This window comes from Cherax quadricarinatus, chromosome 51 (genome assembly GCF_038502225.1).
Source record: "Cherax quadricarinatus isolate ZL_2023a chromosome 51, ASM3850222v1, whole genome shotgun sequence".
NCBI lineage: Eukaryota > Metazoa > Arthropoda > Malacostraca > Decapoda > Parastacidae > Cherax > Cherax quadricarinatus.
Window position 1 is genome coordinate 5,848,720 of NC_091342.1, and position 22,947 is coordinate 5,871,666.

Consider the following 22,947-nt stretch of genomic DNA (forward strand, 5'->3'; position numbering starts at 1 on the left):
AAATTTTTAAACTGTTGCATCAGAAATAATATAAAGATGGAAGGGACAAATATGGAATCTGTTTGGCTGTAGTTTCTCGAAAATCGTGAAAAGCTTATTTGACATCAGAAATTATTTGACGGCCTAAGGCGTCAAATAATTTTGGATAAACTTAAAATATACAGGCGCGTACGAAAAGTGGGTATGAGTTGAACCTACCTAGAGCATAGGCCAGTATACCCACTGCTATGTTCTTTATGTTCTATGCAAATATCCCTCACCCTATTTTATATCTTAATAGTAATAGTAATAATAATTATTAGTAGTGTTATATACTGTAATAATGTTAAGAATATAATTAACAATATTTTTATTTTGTTTTAAATATTATATACTGTAATAATATAGATATTTTTATTCTTTTGGTTTAAATAATTATGTAAATAATAACAAATGTGGATAAACAAGTGTATCTGTCGTTGTTTTTGTTTCAGTGTTTAAGCAGCAGGAGCAGAGCTTGAGTCCAACACCCAACATTGGCTTCTCTAAGGTGATTATTATTATTATAATCAGGGGGAAGCGCTAAACCCGTAGGAATATACAACGCCTATCGGGGGGGGGGGGAATGGAAGGTATTCTGGCTTAATTTGGGGAACCGGAGCACAGATCCAATTCCCTAGATCAAGAGCCCCTCACCAATATCAAGGATTATTATTATTATAATCAAAAAGAAGCGCTAAGCCACAAGGGCTATACAGCGCTGCCAGTATCAAGGAACCTCCCTCGAGAGGTCTCTAAGGCGAGTCTCTCATGCCTCTTGTACTCATTCCAGGTCCTCTTGTTTATTCCGGGTTACTCTTGGTCACTGCAGGTCACTGTTTGTTCCAGATCACTCTTGATCATTCCAGGTCATTTTTATATACCATTATACAATAATTGTAGTGATCATGTACCATCATACGACAGTGATGCACTTTTCACACATTACGCATAAGGAAGAGAGCCCTAAGAGATAAGATAAGATAAGATTTCGTTCGGATTTTTAACCCCTGGGGGTTAGCCACCCAGGATAACCCAAGAAAGTCAGTGCGTCATCGAGGACTGTCTAACTTATTTCCATTGGGGTCCTTAATCTTGTCCCCCAGGATGCGACCCACACCAGTCGACTAACACCCAGGTACCTATTTGCTGCTAGGTGAACAGGACAATAGGTGTAAGGAAACGTGTCGAAATGTTTCCACCCGCCGGGAATCGAACCCGGGCCCTCCGTGTGTGAAGCGGGAGCTTTAGCCACCAGGCCACCGGGCCACCTGTAGAGTGCCTGGGGAATAATAGGCAGTCATAGTTGATCCAAGGAAGGGGAACTGCAGCTGTATTTCCTTTGAACAAGATTTTTCAGCAGCTCCAGAAACCTCCCTTGCAGGGTAAGGTTGGTGTCAGCCATGTTGCACACTGCCTCCTATTGAAACCTTCCTCAGCGTCTTCTCTCAGCTTTATAGACTTACTCAGCCACTTGCTGAACGCGTCGGTTCCCACGGTTTAATGAGCGAATAACTTAAGCCTTAACAGGAATTCCTACACTAGCAATTTCTTGCATAAATTTTCCCCCGTGTCCTGCCTCTTCCTTGTCGCGGCCATGTTGGGCGACGCAGTTAGATCAGGGTTGTGCACCCATACTTTATTACCTCATTTATGTCCTTCTTAATTAGAATTTTTTTTATTGCCAGTTCAGTGGTTCATTCGTGTTCGCTATAAGTTACGATCATAATTATGTTGTTCTTTTCAGCTAGATAGCGTGTTCTCCTGTACGAGTTGTTATTTATATCTGTTATGTAACTCTGAGTTAAGTCCGGCCCGGACCCTGGGACGGGTCTTCCAGCCCTTCAATTACTGCCTTCAATATTACCTTGTTAGTCTAACCCAATAATTAAAACTCACTGAATGATACCGTGATAATATTGATTATCAAGGTAAACAGGACCGAGAAGTTGCATTTTCTGTTGTTGACATTGTGTGAGGGTCAGTGTTTTGAATGTGGTTTAACAGGTTAATGTCGGAGGAGTATTAGTCTCCATGGTTTGTATATTTTCAGTGACTTCACGTGAAGTTAGTAATTTTGCAGTGAATTTACGTGAAGTAAGCAACTTTAATTTAATATTTTGAATATATGAAATAAAAACGAAATCTACACACACACACTGGCCACCTGGAGAGACCAGTCTTCATGATTCATCACAGACCACCTCAGGTACCTTCAAGGGGGGGAGGGGGGGGAAGGCGTGGCTTTCATGCTGGTGAAGGGCTCTTGATCCAAGCAATTCGGAGCTGCCCTCCACTTCCTCGGATCAAACCTAATTTCTTCCCATTCCCCAGGCGCTAAATGCCTTAAATACACAGATTACAGTCTACCACTCAAGTGGTTATCATAACTACCACTTCACACCACCCAGACTACCACTCAAGTGCTTACCATAACTACCTTTTCACACCACTCAGACTACCACTCAAGTGGTTACCATAACTACCCACCCCTCCACCCCATTCTTGACTAACATTAGCATTCAGAGCTGGTCTAGGGAGGTCAGAGGCCAGGTCAAAGATCGTGGGTAGTCCACCACGCTCCACTGACTAGCCCCTAGCCCCCGTACCTTCCCAGCCTCCTACTATCCCATACCTTCCAAACCACTTCTTAATGAGAATTTACCAGATAAGACGTCAGCCCCTCCGAGGGAGAATTCACTTTCTTGGGTTCTGGTAACGGTGACTGGGGGTTCTTGAGCTCTGGTAACTGTGACCGGGGTTTCTTGGGAATAGTGGTTATGTGTTATTAAGAACACGGGCACAGTCTAGTGGCCTGTACACCTGGTTCGAACACGATAAACAAGGTAGAAACGAGGACTAAGTAAAAGGCATCAGAGTAAATACTTATATATCCTTCAAGCAGCAAGCAATGTATGTACAGTATGTACAGAGGATATGTACAATAAGGAAATGCAAACAAGAGTCACGGTGAGAACCGTAGTGACCAGACTAGCAGGTTAGGCTGCCATTGTTGATTCACGAGTGTAGTACATCGCTTTACAACTTTGGTGGACTTTCTTGTCATTGGCTGGTTGAAGCAAGGTGTTAGCATAACGAGGGTGCCCATACTTGTTATACTCTTAGCATCTGGTTCACTGGTCGGGAGGCATGACTATATGGGTGTGTGACATGCGCCGAATAAAGTGTAACATACTCTTAGCATGCCACGTGTATACATAGCTTTATCGCAAGCGTACATGCATGCACAACCATGTGAACCTCAAAAAAGCAGACACACATACACGAGAAATAATGTTTATATTTGTCATCCCACCTTTCTCTCTCTCCATTTCTTTTTCTCATTTCCTTGTTCATTCCCTCTTCCATTCACTTCCTCCCACCTCCCTCCATGTGTTCTAAACGCCTACCCTCCTCCGTAATCTCTCCCATGCTGTGTCTTTCTCCCACATTAACTTGCCATGGTGAGGCTCACTAGGTAACATCTTGTGTTCTCTCTTTCAGGCCATGAACGGATTCATCATGATGTTGACCCAGGCAGGCAAGCTGCTCTACATCTCTGACAACGCTGCAGAGTACCTCGGTCACTCTATGGTGAGTTTGTGTGTGTGTGTGTGTGTGTGTGTGTGTGTGTGTGTGTGTGTGTGTGTGTGTGTGTGTGTGTGTGTGTGTGTGTGTGTGTGTGTGTGTGTGTGTGTTTGCGTGTGCGCGTGTACTCACCTATTTGTACTCACCTATTTGTGGTTGCAGGGGTCGAGTCTTAGCTCCTGGCCCCGTCTCTTCACCGGTTGCTACTGGGCCCTCTCTCTTCCCGCTCCATGAGCTTTATCAAACCTCGTCTTAAAACTGTGTATGGTTCCTGCCTCCACTACGTCATTTTCTAGGCTATTCCACTGCCTTACAACTCTATGACTGAAGAAATACTTCCTAATATCTCTCTGACTCATTTGTGTCTTCAACTTCCAATTGTGGCCTCTTGTTTCTGTGTCCCCTCCCTGGAACATCCTGTCTTTGTCCACCTTGTCTATTCCACGCAGTATTTTATATGTCGTTATCATGTCTCCCCTGACCCTCCTGTCCTCCAGTGTCGTCAGGTGTGTGTGTGTGTGTGTACTCACCTAGTTGAGGTTGCGGGGGTCGAGTCCGAGCTCCTGGCCCCGCCTCTTCACTGATCGCTACTAGGTCACTCTCCCTGAACCGTGAGCTTTATCATACCTCTGCTTAAAGCTATGTATGGATCCTGCCTCCACTACATCGCTTCCCAAACTATTCCACTTACTGACTACTCTGTGGCTGAAGAAATACTTCCTAACATCCTTGTGATTCATCTGTGTCTTCAACTTCCAACTGTGTCCCCTTGTTGCTGTGTCCAATCTCTGGAACATCCTGTCTTTGTCCACCTTGTCAATTCCTCTCAGTATTTTGTATGTCGTTATCATGTCCCCCCCTATCTCTCCTGTCCTCCAGTGTCGTCAGGTTGATTTCCCTTAACCTCTCCTCGTAGGACATACCTCTTAGCTCTGGGACTAGTCTTGTTGCAAACCTTTGCACTTTCTCTAGTTTCTTTACGTGCTTGGTTAGGTGTGGGTTCCAAACTGGTGCCGCATACTCCAATATGGGCCTAACGTACACGGTGTACAGGGTCCTGAACGATTCCTTATTAAGATGTCGGAATGCTGTTCTGAGGTTTGCTAGGCGCCCATATGCTGCAGCAGTTATTTGATTGATGTGCGCTTCAGGAGATGTGCCTGGTGTTATACTCACCCCAAGATCTTTTTCCTTGAGAGGTTTGTAGTCTCTGGCCCCCTAGACTGTACTCCGTCTGCGGTCTTCTTTGCTCTTCCCCAATCTTCATGACTTTGCACTTGGTGGGATTGAACTCCAGGAGCCAATTGCTGGACCAGGTCTGCAGCCTGTCCAGATTCCTTTGTAGTTCTGCCTGGTCTTCGATCGAGTGAATTCTTCTCATCAACTTCACGTCATCTGCAAACAGGGACACCTCAGAGTCTATTCCTTCCGTCATGTCGTTCACAAATACCAGAAACAGCACTGGTCCTAGGACTGACCCCTGTGGGACACCGCTGGTCACAGGTGCCCACTCTGACACCTCGCCACGTACCATGACTCGCTGCTGTCTTCCTGACAAGTATTCCCTGATCCATTGTAGTGCCTTCCCTGTTATCCCTGCTTGGTCCTCCAGTTTTTGCACCAATCTCTTGTGTGGAACTGTGTCAAACGCCTTCTTGCAGTCCAAGAATATGCAATCCACCCACCCCTCTCTCTCTTGTCTTACTGCTGTCACCATGTCATAGAACTCCAGTAGGTTTGTGACACAGGATTTCCTGTCCCTGAAACCATGTTGGCTGCTGTTGATGAGATCATTCCTTTCTAGGTGTTCCACCACTCTTCTCCTGATAATCTTCTCCATGATTTTGCATACTATACATGTCAGTGACACTGGTTTGTAGTTTAATGCTTCATGTCTGTCTCTTTTTTTAAAGATTGGGACTACATTTGCTGTCTTCCATGCCTCAGGCAATCTCCCTGTTTCGATAGATGTATTGAATATTGTTGTTAGGGGTACACATAGCACCTCTGCTCTCTCTCTCAATACCCATGGGGAGATGTTATCTGGCCCCATTTCCTTTGAGGTATCTAGCTCACTCAGAAGCCTCTTCACTTCTTCCTCGGTTGTGTGCACTGTGTCCAGCACATGGTGGTGTGCCCCACCTCTCCGTCTTTCTGGAGCCCCTTCTGTCTCCTCTGTGAACACTTCTTTGAATCTCTTGTTGAGTTCCTCACATACTTCACGGTCATTTCTTGTTGTCTCTCCTCCTTCCTTCCTTAGCCTGATTACCTGGTCCTTGACTGTTGTTTTCCTCCTGATGTGGCTGTACAACAGTTTCGGGTCAGATTTGGCTTTCGCTGCTATGTCATTTTCATATTGTCTTTGGGCCTCCCTTCTTATCTGTGCATATTCGTTTCTGGCTCTACGACTGTTCTCCTTATTCTCCTGGGTCCTTTGCCTTCTATATTTCTTCCATTCCCTAGCACACTTGGTTTTTGCCTCCCTGCACCTTTGGGTAAACCATGGGCTCATCCTGGCTTTTTCATTATTCCTGTTACCCTTGGGTACAAACCTCTCCTCAGCCTCCTTGCATTTTGTTGCTACATATTCCATCATCTCATTAACTGGCTTCCCTGCCAGTTCTCTATCCCACTGAACCCCGTTCAGGAAGTTCCTCATTCCTGTGTAGTCCCCTTTCTTGTAGTTTGGCTTCATTCGTCCTGGCCTTCCTGCTTCTCCCTCCACTTGTAGCTCTACTGTGTATTCGAAGCTTAAAACCACATGGTCACTGGCCCCAAGGGGTCTTTCATATGTGATGTCCTCGATATCTGCACTACTCAAGGTGAATACTAAGTCTAGCCTTGCTGATTCATCCTCTCCTCTCTCTCTTGTAGTGTCCCTTACGTGTTGGTACATGAAGTTTTCCAGTACCACCTCCATCATCTTAGCCCTCCATGTATCTTGGCCCCCATGCGGGTCCAAGTTCTCCCAATCGATCTCCTTGTGGTTAAAGTCACCCATGATCAGGAGCTTTGCCCTGCATGCATGAGCTCTTCTGGCCACTGTAGCCAGTGTGTCAACCATCGCTCTATTGCTCTCGTCGTACTCTTGCTTTGGCCTCCTGCTGTTCTTTGGTGGGTTATACATCACTGCTATGTGTGTGTGTGTTAGTGTTAATATAGCAGCAAGCAGACTAGAGCTAAGTCTCTGCCTATAGTTTCAGCAGTATAATTAATCTGTGCTGGTGTGTTTGTGTCAGGAGGACTTGTTGATTCACGGAGACAGCGTGTACGACATTATAGACAAGCAGGATCACGCAGCAGTACAAGCAGAGCTGGTGAGGGCTGGACACACTTCCCAACACCACGAAGAAGATAGACTCTTCCTGTGTCGCATGAACGTATCAAGGAACGCCAGAAGACAAATGAGGTTCGGTGATCAGAAGGTAAGAACATTCTCTGAACGTTCGTTAAATAGGGGGTAATAGTAGTGGGAATAGCAAGGTCACACTAGTGGGAATAGCTAGATCACACTAGGTGGGAATAGCAAGATCACACTAGTGGGAATAACAAGGTCACACTAGTGGGAATAGCTAGATCACACTAGGTGGGAATAGCAAGATCACACTAGTGGGAATAGCTAGATCACATTAGGTGGGAACAGCAAGATCACAGTAGTGGGAATAACAAGATCACACTAGTGGGAATAACAAGGTCACACTAGTGGGAATAGCAATATTTTATGGATATAATCACAAAAGCTTTGTGGGTTTGTCAAGTCAGGTCAGTCATATTGAGCACAATGTTGGAAGCTCTGGATATTTTTGCAAGAACTCAAATTGTATAACTGCAGTGATGTTGCCGGTCTTGTTTTCAGTGTACTGTAAACCCTACAGGAGGTACTGGTGGCTGTAACACACAGGTGGTGCTGGTGGCTGTAACACGCAGGTGGTGCTGGTGGCTGTAATACACACAGGTGGTGTTGGTGGCTGTAACACACACAGATAATGCTGGTGGCTGTAACACACATAGGTGGTGCTGGTGGCTGTAACACACACAGATGATGCTGGTGGCTGTAACACACACAGATGATGCTGGTGGCTGTAACACATACAGATGATGCTGGTGGATGTAACACACACAGGTGGTGCTGGTGGCTGTAACACACACAGGTTGTGCTGGTGGCTGTAACACACACAGGTGGTGTTGGTGGCTATAACACACACAGATGATGCTGGTGGCTGTAACACACACAGGTGATGCTGGTGGCTGTAACACACACAGGTGGTGCTGGTGGCTGTAACACATACACACACAGGTGGTGTTGGTGGCTGTAACACACACAGATGGTGTTGGGGGCTGTAACACACACAGGTAGTGTTGGTGGCTGTTAAACACACAGATAATGCTGGTGGCTGTAACACACATACATGATGCTGGTGACTGTAACACAAACAGATGATGCTGGTGGCTGTAACACACACAGGTGGTGCTGGTGGCTGTAACACACAGACGATGTTGGTGGCTGTAACACACACACATGATGCTGGTGACTGTAACACAAACAGATGATGCTGGTGGCTGTAACACACACAGGTGGTGCTGGTGGCTGTAACACACAGATGATGTTGGTGGCTGTAACACACACACATGATGCTGGTGACTGTAACACAAACAGATGATGCTGGTGGCTGTAACACACACAGGTGGTGCTGGTGGCTGTAACACACACAGGCGGTGCTGGTAGCTGTAACACTAACATTATAATCACTCCCACACACAGGTGGTGCTGGTAGCTGGACATTACCTGTCTTACTTACCCTTGTGTTCGAGGAATGAACCAGTGTTCCTGGCTCACTGTACACCCATCGCTATGCCAGAGACCAGAGAAAGTGTCGTTCAAGGTGCCACTAACGTCTTCACCTCCGTCCACACACTCGACATGAAGTTCATCAATCTTGACAGAAAGTGAGTACCATTTTGTCTTTCTTCTCTCATCTCTCCTTCCTCACTGTTTCCAGACTAGACGGAAAGCAAGTACATTTGTCTCTCTTTCTCTCTCCTGACATCTCTCCTTCCTTATTGTCTCCAGACTAGACAGAAAGCGAGTACCTTTGTCTCTCTCTCCCGTCATCTCTCCTTTCTTACTGCATCCAGACTAGACAGAAAGTGTCCGTTTATCTTGCAGTTTCCTCGTGGTCTAGACGGTGTCTCCTGTCATGTCTCACTCCATACTAGACAGCAAATGAGTGACCTGTGTACATCTCTCACACCTTAATGCTCGTGGCGTAGATGGTTGCTGTGACACCATGTACAGGCGAGGTGTGACCATTCAGTGAGCAGCGCTCAGCACCACTCTGCCAACCACAGCTTCAAGATTTATGACAACATGCAGCCCACGGTGTCTTTTCTGCTTCAATGTGGATATGGAGCGCCTATGCAAATGTTCGCTTTGTCCTGTAAATGACCTGAAACCTTTCACCTTAGCTGCCGGGGCAGGAAACGAGAGAGAGAGAGAGAGAGAGAGAGAGAGAGAGAGAGAGAGAGAGATGTATGAGAGATACAAGGGCACCCCCTTCCCACTAGGACATCATCCAGGGTCATAACTTCACCTCAACAAAGTGTTTCATGCGGATTTGGCTCCGTTGTGTGTGTGTGTGTATGTGTGTGTGTGTGTGTGTGTGTGTGTGTGTGTGTGTGTGTGTGTGTGTGTGTGTGTGTGTGTGTGTGTGTGTGTGTGTGTGTGTCAGTGGTGTGCATCAGTAAGACTACCAAGAAATGAGACCCAAACATACAACACAGAGGTGAATAAATCACAGTAACAAAGGAAGAAGCAGAGGAAGAGCGGCTGAAAGAAAGGAACTGTGTGACCCCATAGCGAGAATTACAAACAAGCAGCTACACAACTGAAGCATATTTGAAAAGCTACAAAGTTGATCTCAACGTACGAAAAAAAAAGCTGCGACACAAATGCAGGGTAATGAGAACCACTGCTGACAACGTTTCGCCCACCCTGTGGACTTTTTCCAAGCCACAAACATGAAAAAAAAAGTTTCATGGAAAAGCTTCTCTGTGACTTGAGGAAAAGCCCACTGCATGGGCGAAACGTTGTCATTAAAGGATCTCACTATACTGCAGTGTCTTTTTTTTTCATTTTTTCTATAGAAAAGAGAGAGAGAGAGAGAGAGAGAGAGAGAGAGAGAGAGAGAGAGAGAGAGAGAGAGAGAGAGAGAGAGAGAGAACAGTAAACAACGAGCCATTTACTACTGACCTGACGCACTACTTACGATAATAGTGGAGAACATCACTAGAAAGTAACGAGTACAACGCTTGGCCAACGCTTTTATGTCTGTTATCTGATGTCTGTTGTCTGATATCTTAATGTCTGCTGTCTGATGTCTTTGTTGTCTGATACCTTTATGTCTGCTGTCTGATGTCTTTATGTCTGCTGTCTGATGTCTTTATATTTGCTCTGATGTCTTTATGTCTGCTGTCTGATGTCTTTACGTCTGTTGTCTGATGTCTTTATGTCTGGTGTCTTTATGTATGTTGTCTGTTATCTGATGTCTTTGTCTGTTGTCTGATGTCTTTATGTTTGATGTCTTTATGTCTGTTGTCTGATGTCTTTCGCCCTGCCAGCAGGCTTCTTCATTCGCAAGAGAGAGAAGACAGCAGAAGCCGTGGAGACACCAGGCGATCAGTCCCACAACCTACTTATTACTTTTCCGTAAAATTAATATAGAAAAGAGCAACAGGGAAGAACAGGAGTTAGTAACAGGAAAGGTGTCCAGCTGGAAACAGGAATACCCTGAAAACAGAAAACAGTGTAAGGAGAGGAGGAGGTATGAGAGCGGGCGTGGGTGACGAGTGGAGTCCCTCAAGGATTAGTGCTTGGAACCCCCTCAACTTTCCAGTATACAATGAAACAAAACTGGCGAATAAGAGACACGAGAAACAGCTGAGCATCGATGTTAGGAAGACGTTTCGCCAACTGGTGGCTAAAGGCCACTGTTTGGCGAAATGTGTCTTCATAAGGAAGATTCCCAGTGTCGGACATGTGTCTAGTTTATCAGCTTGTGGGTACTCTGTACCATGAATGTGAGATGTAACTTTATTTACTCTCACCTTGTCTACTGTTCTCTCTCTCTCTCTCTCTCTCTCTCTCTCTCTCTCTCTCTCTCTCTCTCTCTCCTCCACTCTTTTGCCCTTCTTCCCATTCCCCTTTACGTCTACATTAGCATAGTTATTGTTTCTTAGTTATGGTGGTGCTTAACACAGAGATGAATTATGATGGAGGGAGTGATGGACGCTCAGGCCACCAGATACTCCATGGGAAAAGATCTTATCTCGTCCTAATTTACATACTGTGCATCTTCACTGAGAGAGAGCGAGAGAGAGAGGGAGAGAGAGAGAGAGAGAGTTCATACTAACATAAGACTGGATGCTGCTGCGAGGTTAGCTTAGGTAAGGTTTGTCAGGAAACAGAACGAGTGTTTCCTGAGGGGGCTCTTAGTCATGTGATGACCCTGCAGCTGGAGCTTTTGGTCATCTGACCGAAGCCTTCCACTGGCTTACCGCTCCACCCCTTTAAAAATTATGGTTATATTGCTACGAGGTGTTCATATAGCAAATGGGCTATTAAGTAAGTCTGGCTGTTAGTACTAGTGCTTGTGTACTGGTGCTTATTCTGCTGTTATTGGTAGCACTTAGGTATATGTTAGTACTCTAATTTGTGTACTGGTTTGAACTAATGACATTTATTAATTGCGACATGTTTAAAAATGTGTGTGTGTGTGTGTGTGTGTGTGTGTGTGTGTGTGTGTGTGTGTGTGTGTGTGTGTGTGTGTGTGTGTGTGTGTATGTGTGTGTGTGTGTGTGTGTGCATGTGTGTGTGTGTGTGTGTGTGTATGTGTGTGTGTGTGTGTGTGTGTGTGTGTGTGTGTGTGTGTGTGTGTGTGTGTGTGTGTACTCACCTCTATGTGGCTGCAGGGGTAGATTTACAGCTCCTGGCCCCGCCTCTTCACTGTGTATGTGTTTGTTCCCTCCCTCCTCTCTATCCTTCTCTTCCATTCTTTTGTCTCCTCTCTCCTTCCTTCTCTCTCTCTCTCCATCCTTCTCTCTCTCCTTCTCTCTCTCTCCTTCCTTCTCTCTCTCCTTCCTTCTCTCTCTCCATCCTTCTCTCTCTCCTTCCTTCTCTCTCCTTCCTTCTTTCTCCTTCCTTCTCTCTCCTTCCTTCTCTCTCTCTCTCCATCCTTCTCTCTCTCCTTCTCTCTCTCCTTCCTTCTCTCTCTCCTTCCTTCTCTCTCTCCTTCCTTCTCTCTCTCCTTCCTTCTCTCTCCTCTCAGAGGAGAGCTGATGGGCAGATCATTCAGAGTTAACAATTGAGACATGGAACTGTGGGTTGAGTGCTGCAGTGCCTCCTCATCCTGGGTCACCTTAAACACACCTACACATAAGGCTCATAACATAAAATCGACTCGGATGAAGTGAGACTGAGGATAAAAGACCTTAAAAACTCATATCATAATGCGCAAATTCCCTTCATATGTCCAGAATGTTTAAACATTTAATATGAAAAGGAAGAATATTGCCCTTATGATTTCAGAACATAAGGGTTATATTAATCCAAGAAGCACGGGTCAGTTGTTTGTTAGTGACAAGCACAAAAACAGACCTTAAGCTTATATTACACACGAACTAAATTGACATCAAACGCGGATACGTACGTAATGCTCATTTATAAGAGAGGAAAATATATCTTAAATGTATTGAACACAAGGCTTCATTTCCGTTAAAGTGTGTCTAAACAATGTTTTCTTTGACCACAACCTTGCTGGAACACTTAGGAGAGAAAAGAGTAAAAGAGTCTCTAAATATTTGTACTATAAGACCTAAAGTTATCTGGTGAAGAGTGCTCGTTCAGACTCGCTGGTAATAAGGTGTTGTAACCCTAATGCATCTCTTTAGTAAGATAAATTCTCTTATACTTCACCAAGAGTGTCATATATATGAGGGAAAATGGGAAGACGAGCTCCAGGTGACGTAGACTGATCTATCACTAGTGTGGTCACTCTACCCGCAGTGTGCTGCTTCCACACTATACACTTTCTGCTGTAAGCAGCACCAGGTCTGCATGTGGTCTGTACACTGCATGTGGTCTGTACACTACATGTGGTCTGTACACTGCATGTGGTCTGTACACTACATGTGGTCTGTACACTGCATGTGGTCTGTACACTACATGTGGTCTGTACACTGCATGTGGTCTGTACACTACATGTGGTCTGTACACTGCATGTGGTCTGTACACTACATGTGGTCTGTACACTGCATGTGGTCTGTACACTGCATGTGGTCTGTACACTACATGTGGTCTGTACACTACATGTGGTCTGTACACTACATGTGGTCTGTACACTACATGTGGTCTGTACACTGCATGTGGTCTGTACACTGCATGTGGTCTGTACACTGCATGTGGTCTGTACACTACATGTGGTCTGTACACATGTGGTCTGTACACTGCATGTGGTCTGTACACTGCATGTGGTCTGTACACTACATGTGGTCTGTACACTACATGTGGTCTGTACACTGCATGTGGTCTGTACACTACATGTGGTCTGTACACTGCATGTGGTCTGTACACTACATGTGATTTGTACACTGCATGTGGTCTGTACACTGCATGTGGTCTGTACACTACATGTGGTCTGTACACTACATGTGGTCTGTACACTACATGTGGTCTGTACACTACATGTGGTCTGTACACTGCATGTGGTCTGTACACTGCATGTGGTCTGTACACTGCATGTGGTCTGTACACTACATGTGGTCTGTACACTACATGTGGTCTGTACACTGCATGTGGTCTGTACACTGCATGTGGTCTGTACACTACATGTGGTCTGTACACTGCATGTGGTCTGTACACATGTGGTCTGTACACTGCATGTGGTCTGTACACTGCATGTGGTCTGTACACTACATGTGGTCTGTACACTACATGTGGTCTGTACACTGCATGTGGTCTGTACACTGCATGTGGTCTGTACACTACATGTGGTCTGTACACTGCATGTGGTCTGTACACTGCATGTGGTCTGTACACTACATGTGGTCTGTACACTGCATGTGGTCTGTACACTACATGTGGTCTGTACACTGCATGTGGTCTGTACACTACATGTGGTCTGTACACTGCATGTGGTCTGTACACTGCATGTGGTCTGTACACTACATGTGGTCTGTACACTACATGTGGTCTGTACACTGCATGTGGTCTGTATACTGCATGTGGTCTGTACACTGCATGTGGTCTGTACACTACATGTGGTCTGTACACTGCATGTGGTCTGTACACTACATGTGGTCTGTACACTGCATGTGGTCTGTACACTGCATGTGGTCTGTATACTGCATGTGGTCTGTACACTGCATGTGGTCTGTACACTGCATGTGGTCTATATACTGCATGTGGTCTGTACACTACATGTGGTCTGTACACTACATGTGGTCTGTATACTGCATGTGGTCTGTACACTACATGTGGTCTGTACACTGCATGTGGTCTGTACACTACATGTGGTCTGTACACTACATGTGGTCTGTATACTGCATGTGGTCTGTACACTGCATGTGGTCTGTACACTACATGTGGTCTGTACACTACATGTGGTCTGTATACTGCATGTGGTCTGTACACTACATGTGGTCTGTACACTACATGTGGTCTGTACACTACATGTGGTCTGTACACTACATGTGGTCTGTACACTGCATGTGGTCTGTACACTGCATGTGGTCTGTACACTGCATGTGGTCTGTATACTGCATATGGTCTGTACACTGCATGTGGTCTGTACACTGCATGTGGTCTGTACACTGCATGTGGTCTGTATACTGCATGTGGTATGTACACTGCATGTGGTCTGTACACTGCATGTGGTCTGTATACTGCATGTGGTCTGTACACTGCTTGTGGTCTGTATACTGCATGTGGTCTGTACACTGCATGTGGTCTGTACACTGCATGTGGTCTGTACACTGCATGTGGTCTGTACACTGCATGTGGTCTGTACACTACATGTGGTCGGTACACTACATGTGGTCTGTACACTGCATGTGGTCTGTACACTGCATGTGGTCTGTACACTGCATGTGGTCTGTACACTGCATGTGGTCTGTACACTACATGTGGTCTGTACACTACATGTGGTCTGTACACTGCATGTGGTCTGTACACTGCATGTGGTCTGTACACTGCATGTGGTCTGTACACTGCATGTGGTCTGTACACTACATGTGGTCTGTACACTGCATGTGGTCTGTACACTGCATGTGGTCTGTACACTGCATGTGGTCTGTACACTGCATGTGGTCTGTACACTGCATGTGGTCTGTACACTGCATATGGTCTGTACACTGCATGTGGTAAGTACACTGCATGTGGTCTGTACACTGCATGTGGTCTGTACACTGCATGTGGTCTGTACACTGCATGTGGTCTGTACACTGCATGTGGTCTGTACACTACATGTGGTCTGTACACTGCATGTGGTCTGTACACTGCATGTGGTCTGTACACTGCATGTGGTCTGTACACTACATGTGGTCTGTACACTGCATGTGGTCTGTAAACTGCATGTGGTCTGTACACTGCATGTGGTCTGTACACTGCATGTGGTCTGTACACTGCATGTGGTCTGTACGCTGCATGTGGTCTGTACACTGCATGTGGTCTGTACACTACATGTGGTCTGTACACTACATGTGGTCTGTACACTGCATGTGGTCTGTACACTGCATCTGGTCTGTACACTGCATGTGGTCTGTACACTGCATGTGGTCTGTACACTACATGTGGTCTGTACACTACATGTGGTCTGTACACTACATGTGGTCTGTACACTGCATGTGGTTTGGACACTGCATGTGGTCTGTACATTGCATGTGGTCTGTACACTGCATGTGGTCTGTACACTGCATGTGGTCTGTACACTACATGTGGTATGTACACTACATGTGGTCTGTACACTGCATGTGGTCTGTACACTGCATGTGGTCTGTACACTGCATGTGGTCTGTACACTGCATGTGGTCTGTACACTACATGTGGTCTGTACACTGCATGTGGTCTGTACACTGCATGTGGTCTGTACACTGCATGTGGTCTGTACACTGCATGTGGTCTGTACACTACATGTGGTCTGTACACTGCATGTGGTCTGTACACTGCATGTGGTCTGTACAGTGCATGTGGTCTGTACACTGCATGTGGTCTGTACACTGAATGTGGTCTGTACACTGCATGTGGTCTGTACACTACATGTGGTCTGTACACTGCATGTGGTCTGTACACTGCATGTGGTCTGTACACTGCATGTGGTCTGTACACTACATGTGGTCTGTACACGATGTGGTCTGGACACTGGATGTGGTCTGGGCACTGAATGTGGTCTGAACACTGGGGGGTCTGGACACTGGATGTGGTTTGGACACTGGATGTGGTCTGGACACTGAATGTGGTCTGGACACTGAATGTGGTCTGGAGACTGGATGTGATCTGGATATCGTATGGATGTGGTCTGGACATTGCTGGATGCGGTCCGGACATTGGATGTGGTCTGGACACTGGATGTGGTCTGGACATGAATGTTGTCTGGACACTGCATGTGGTCTGGACACTGCTAGAAGTGGTCTGGACACTGCATGTGGTTTGGACACTGGATGTGGTCTGGAGACTGGATGTGGTCTGGAGACTGGATGTGGTCTGGATATCGTCTGGTTGTGGTCTGGACACTGGATGAGGTCTGGACACTGTCTGGATGTGGTCTGGACACTGGATATGGTCTGGACACTGGATGTGGTCTGGACATGAATGTTGTCTGGACACTGCATGTGGTCTGGACACTGCTAAAGGTGGTCTAGACACTGCTAGAGGTGGTCTGGACACTACTAGAGGTGGTCTGGACACTGCCAGAGTTGGTCTGGACATTGCTAATGGTCTGGATACTGCTAGAGGTGGTCTGGACACTGGATATGGTCTGGACACTGCTAGATTATTATTATTACAATCAAGGGGGAAGCGCTAAACCCGGAGGATTATACAGCGCCTGGGGGGGGGATGTGGAAGGCATTCAGGCTTAATTTGGGGAACTGGAGCGCAGATCCAATTCTCTAAATCAAGAGCCCCTCACCAACATCAAGGAACCTTCCTTGAGGGGTGGACACTGCTAGAGGTTGTCTGGATACTGGATATGGTCTGGACACTGCTAGAGGTGGTCTGGACACTGGATATGGTCTGGACACTGCTAGAGGTTGTCTGGATACTGGATATGGTCTGGACACTGCTAGAGGTGGTCTGGATACTGGATATGATCTGGACACTGCTAGAGGTGGTCTGGATACTGGATATGATCTGGACACTGCTAGAGGTGGTCTGGATACTGGATATGATCTGGACACTGCTAGAGGTGGTCTGGATACTGGATATGATCTGGACACTGCTAGAGGTGGTCTGGATACTGGATATGATCTGGACACTGTCTGAAAGTGAAACACTAATTTTTGTCAATAAAATTTTTAGATGCACAAAGCTGTGCGTACACCTGTTCCCCAGTACATGAACACTTCTATCAGCACTCGCGCTTCTAACGCATTTTTTGCCCCCCCCCCCAAAAAAAAAATATCCCCTGGATGCGACCCACAGCAGTCTGGTAACACGCAGACACTCATCTTGAGTGCTAGGTTGGTTGGGACAACAGGATAGGAAAATACACTCTCATACATTTCGCTGGCCAGGTCTAAAAGACGATGGTGTTGTTGGGGTTTATAGGGGCATTGACAGCGTACGCCGTATCGAGCTCTGTGTAAGCACGAGACCTTCCTGGCGTACGTGAACACTCACCTCTGAGCAGAGACCAAGAAAGACGTGTTAATGTAATGAAGGTTTTACTGCATTAATCTCCTCAGACTGTATCAACCATTATACAAAATGTTCCTAATATATAATTACTGCAATACAAAGATAAGTAACACAGGATGTCTACAGTGAGGTGTGTATATCTTTCTGGGTATAATGCTGAGAATTTAATTTAACCCGTATTTTATGTATCAGAGTATTGTTTACTGGTGATGAAGAGGTTATGAGAAACCTTCATGATCATCGTGTGGTTGACAGGCTATAAACTTCATTAACCAACCAACATGTAATATAAACTGTTTTTGTTTTGTTGGTTTATAGTGGTGAGTTCTACCTGGGGTACAGCAGGTCCTCGCTGGCTGGGGTCTCCTGGTACCACCTCATACACCCAGAGAACATGAGGGAAGCACAGACCAAGCACCGCCTCAGTAAGTACCTTATTTACCTCTACCTTCATAATATTCATTGCCTTCCTCTTCACTTCTCTATTCTCTAGTTATCCCATCTCACCTCATTTGTGTTACGTTGTAAATTTGTTCATCTCCGTTGGAAATGACAGCCAATAAAGTGCTAGTCTCTGTCTGGCTGACAGCCAGCACAGCATCAGTTTTAATCTTGGTAGCAGCCAATGTGTCAGCCTCTGTCTTGCTAACAGCCCATAAGATGTCAATTTTCCTCTTGCTGACAGTAAGTGAGACGTCATTCTTAGTAATGATCGGCGTCTTATTACAATAAATTTACGAATTTCTGTGAGTGGAATCATTATATGTATTTTTCTCGATTCTGCAGTTACTACGAGTGAGCAGGACAGGTCCTGTATCCTGCTGGTGCGTCTACAGGCCGCCGGGGGCACCTGGCGTTGGGTACATAGTGTCTTACAGGTTAAGGATGCTGCTGACTCCAGCCAGCAGGCTGGTCAGGGCTCTCACATCACTAGCAACACCAACACCACTAGCACCAGCAGCAGCAGTAACACAAACACAAACAGCAGTAGCTGCAACAGCAGCACGCAACAGCAGCAGCAACAACAGTAGGTACGTCACGTTCATGCTTACTACCCCAGGTCATGACCTATCAGGTACGTTCATACTTCCTATTCTCAGGTCATGACCTACCAGGTTTGTCACGTTCATGCTTACTGTCCGCAGGTCATGACCTACCAGGTACGTCACGTTCATGCTTACTACCCCCAGGTCATGACCTATCGGTACGTCACGTTCATGCTTACTACCCCCAGGTCATGACCTACCAGGTACGTCACGTTCATGCTTACTATCCCAGGTCATGACCTACCAGGTACGTCACGTTCATACTTCCTATCCTCAGGTCATGACCTACCAAGTACGTCACGTTCATGCTTCCTGTCCTCAGGTCATAACCTATCAGGTATGTTACGTCCATGCCTACTGTCCCCAGGTCATGACCTGTTAGTTATGTTGCTCTCTTGCCACATGTTACATCATGTAGTGCAAACAACATGACACTGTCTATGTTGCTTACACTGAGTACGTTCATGCCAGTTATCCCTTACTTGGTGTCGAGAAATAATTTATTTGGAGAGCGGTCATAGAGACGTTCACCTTTAATGCTCTGGAAAGAACCAGAGAGTGGTTGACTCTGCAAGTGCTAGTGGTTCTTATATCTTAACGTAAATGTTCCGCCACAACGAAGCTGTGGATTGATTGTTGTAGTCACTTTTGTGTCTCCCACCTGAACTCATCTGAATACTGCTAGTCTCAGGTGTGTAAAGTTTTCACACACCAGAGAGAGAGAGAGAGAGAGTTATCTTTCAGATGTTCAGATGTGTTTGGGTGAAGTATATTTCACGATGCGAATCGCTATTTTCCTTCGCTGGAAACTAAATGTGTTTTTTTCTCTTTTGCCCACAGACGGATCCGGCCGCCTCCTACATGGCGCCCACAGCTCTTAACGGTACCCACAGCCACAGCCACAGCTCCAGCACCCACACTCCCTACTCCCTGGCGACTCCCTCAGATTACGCCCACCTCCAGCACTACCACCACCACTACTCCGTCCGTCTCCAACACGGCCTTGACTACTCCCGCGACCCAGCTTGGGCTTACTACGACGCCTCCCACGCCACTACCGATACCCAGCCGCCCCTCCACGCCCACACCCACGCGCCCAGGTCTAGTAAAAAAACTTCCTCGCCTAATTCGTCCCCACGAAGATCACCAGTAACGCCGCTCTCAACACACGGTGTATCTGAGGGTGGCGGGGTGGCGGTGGCGACGCCCGTGGCGGTGCGGGCGGCACCGGCGGCAGTGCACAAGGGCGCGGCATCCCCGGAACTGGAACAGCACCTGGAGGTACCATGGAAGGCGTCACCGACGCAGGAAGTGCCGGAGTACCCAGAGTACGCCACCTACATCACGCCTCCGTACTCTGCTGCCACACCAACCAAACTTAATGTCTTCACCTTCGACTCGCTGGACCCGAGGGAAGTCAGTCTGGGCAGAGATCAGCGTGTGCCCTCCGTGGAGGCAGGAGAGCTGCCTTCCTGGACCACAGACCCCCCCAGCAAGCTGGGTGCCTGGCTACCCCCCTTGCGGCCGCTGCATCCGGCGGCACTGTGAATGCCACCCTCCGTGGCACTCTCCTCCTTACCTAGGAGCAGCGCCGCTGCCGCCATGCATCTCGTGCCAACACTAACAGCCTCCTTGGCCTGCACCAGCTACCACCACCTTCGTCAGCGCCTATGCCATACACCCGTCACTACCTGCTGCTAGCGACGAGCCAGCTGGGAGCCAGATGGTCGAGTGTCTTGTGAACGATGGAACACAGTTATATATCTCTTATTCGGGTGATCATCGCCCTTACGACCTGGTCTCAGACCAGGTCTCCTGGTTAATAGCCTGATCAACCAGGCTGTTGGTGCAGTACACCGGTGCAGGCGTCGCCACCTCGAGTGTGTTCACTAAGTGCTCCATTTTCATCCCCCTATCTCCAGTGCTCTCTCCAGGCTCTCTCACCCCATTTTTCACTACCCATGGAGCTCGTCTCTTACCATTTGTCTGCTTGTTCCAGTAAAGCTTCACTACCTGTGTCTGGCAGTGTTTTACAAGAGCTGTTTCAGAACTCCAAGAGCTGTCAAGGAGCTCTACAGAAGCTGAGAGCTGTTAGGGAGCTCTACAAGAGCTGAGAACTCTTAGAAAGCTCTATAAAAGCTTAGAGTGATAGCAGAATAATCACTCATGTTAATATTTACCCTCGCGTGAGTTTACATGTCTGGACGGTCGCGACGGATTGAACGGTCACTTCCCAGCCGTTGTAACGGATTTAACGGTCATTCCCTTACCGTTGTAACAGATTTAATGGTCACTCCCCGTCAGATCAGTGACCAATATGTGCGTGAAACAAATACAGCCTCTGCAGGGTTAAGTATACAGTATGTGTGTGTGTGTGTGTGTGTGTGTGTGTGTGTGTGTGTGTGTGTGTGTGTGTGTGTGTGTGTGTGTCTCTGTGTGTGTCTGTGTGTGTGTGTCTGTGTGTGCGCGTGTAGTGTGTAGTCGCCTAATTGTGGCTGCAGGGGTCGATTCATAGCTCCTGGCGTGTGTATGTGTGTACGACGTAACTTGTTTACGTAAACTTGCATTTATGTGCGTGTTCCCGGTTCGTATACGTTTTGTGTACACATCATCAGTAGCAGATGCCGTCAGTGTTGCAGGTGATCGTGTGTACATACGTCAGTCATGCTCACACCAGCGTCAACAATCCCTTTGCATCTTATGTAAAGTTGGAAGCGCGACGCTGGTATCTTTGGGCTCGGTAACGCGTCATGTCTCTGGCAGCGTTCAGTGCTTGTGGCAGGCGTTGATCAGGGGTAAAGTTAGGTCTAATTTGTACATACTAAGGCTGGTATTGCGGTGTGAGCAGACGAGTCCTCGCCTTTACCTCCCTGCGTGTTTCTGCACTTGTGTTGCATGCAAGTACCATTAGCCGCGTTGATGAAGACATCTCGGAGGTCGCCCTTATAGCTTGGTTGGTTAATGGGAGTTGAAAGCCTATTGGTTATACTTGGATCATTAAGGCTCCAAGTAACCTTTTTACCACCGGCCTTGGCTACTTTAATCCTTAAAATAAGAATTAAAGTATATGTACACTGAGAGAACTACTCCCGTCCGAGGATATACACTGAGAAATACTTCTCATTAGTTGTATACTGAGAAATACACCTTTCATCAGTTGTACACTGAGAAATACACCTCTCATTAGTTATACGCTGAGAAATACACCTCAGTATTCATACACTGAGAGAAATACATCTCTCTTGGTATATATACTATAATTTATACCAGGTATCTACCATCTACAGAATTTTTTCTTCATTATGTAACAATATAATGGTATTGCAAGGATAAATCCTACCATGAAAATGGCATTCCTTGGATAAATGCTACCATGAAAATGGTATTCCTAGGATAAATGCTACCATTAAAATGATATTCCTGGGATGAATGCTTCCATTAAAATGGTATTGCTAGGATAAATCCTACCATGAAAATGGCATTCCTGAGATAAATACTACCATGAAAATGACATTACTAGGATAAATGCTACCATGAAAATGGTATTCCTAGGATAAATGCTACCATGAAAATGGCATTCCTAGGGGACAAACTCTTACCATTAATATAGCATTCCTAGGCTAAATTCTGCTATTACGTAGGTTAAAATTTCTAAGCTAGCACCATTGCTAGGCGGCTGAATTCCACGAGATGATCAGAGGTCTGGCATTACCATGCTAACACCTGGATCACACGACTTACTGAAATTCCCCAGGACGGGAATTATCTCAGCATTTACGTTGCGTTAACCATGTGTTCAACGAAGGTTACGTGTTCAATGAAGGTTTTGTTTTCTAAGGGAAGCCGACCGATGTGTATAGAGAAAAAGCAATGTGTATGTATATATATTTTTTTTTTTTGACCTGTTTTATGGTTTGTCCAGAGGAATTTATATAAATATGAATATATATATATATATATATGTAGATAGACGGTTGTTATAAGAGTTATAGTATCTAGTGTGCAATCTGGTTAATAGGTTAGTTTACAAAATGTCGATTAATGCAAATACAATTTTATGTCCATTAGTTCTGTGTTTTTTTAATTGTCCCGTGGCAGTGCTTATTTTATTATTATTATTATTATTATTATTATTATTATTATTATTATTATTATTATTATCAGCAGCAATATTATTATTATCATCGTCATTAATTTTATCAACAGCATTATTATTATTATTATTACTTATTATAATAGTTATTATTATTATAAGAAAGCGCTGAATCCGTAGGGATCATATTGCTCCAGGAGAATGGGAGGTAATGAGGTTTGATCTAAGGGAGAGGAGTATAGTAGCTCCCATTCCCTGGATCAAGAGCCCTTCACCAGCATCAAGCCCCCCTA

The 22,947-nt window shown here is 46.0% G+C and overlaps 1 protein-coding gene across 1 annotated transcript in view; it reads left to right on the forward strand.

Moving 5' to 3' along the window:
* LOC128694722 (neuronal PAS domain-containing protein 4A-like) overlaps nt 1–22,622 on the forward strand; it is a 106,980-nt gene extending 84,358 nt beyond the window's left edge. Inside the window, 8 exon segments of the mRNA XM_070095719.1 lie at nt 474–529; nt 3,523–3,612; nt 6,846–7,031; nt 8,369–8,553; nt 17,834–17,940; nt 18,302–18,634; nt 18,706–18,764; nt 19,402–22,622. Of these exon segments, the coding sequence (XP_069951820.1) occupies nt 474–529; nt 3,523–3,612; nt 6,846–7,031; nt 8,369–8,553; nt 17,834–17,940; nt 18,302–18,634; nt 18,706–18,764; nt 19,402–20,109 (1,724 nt within the window). The 3' untranslated portion in view covers nt 20,110–22,622.
* The last annotated feature ends 325 nt before the right edge of the window (nt 22,623–22,947 follow it).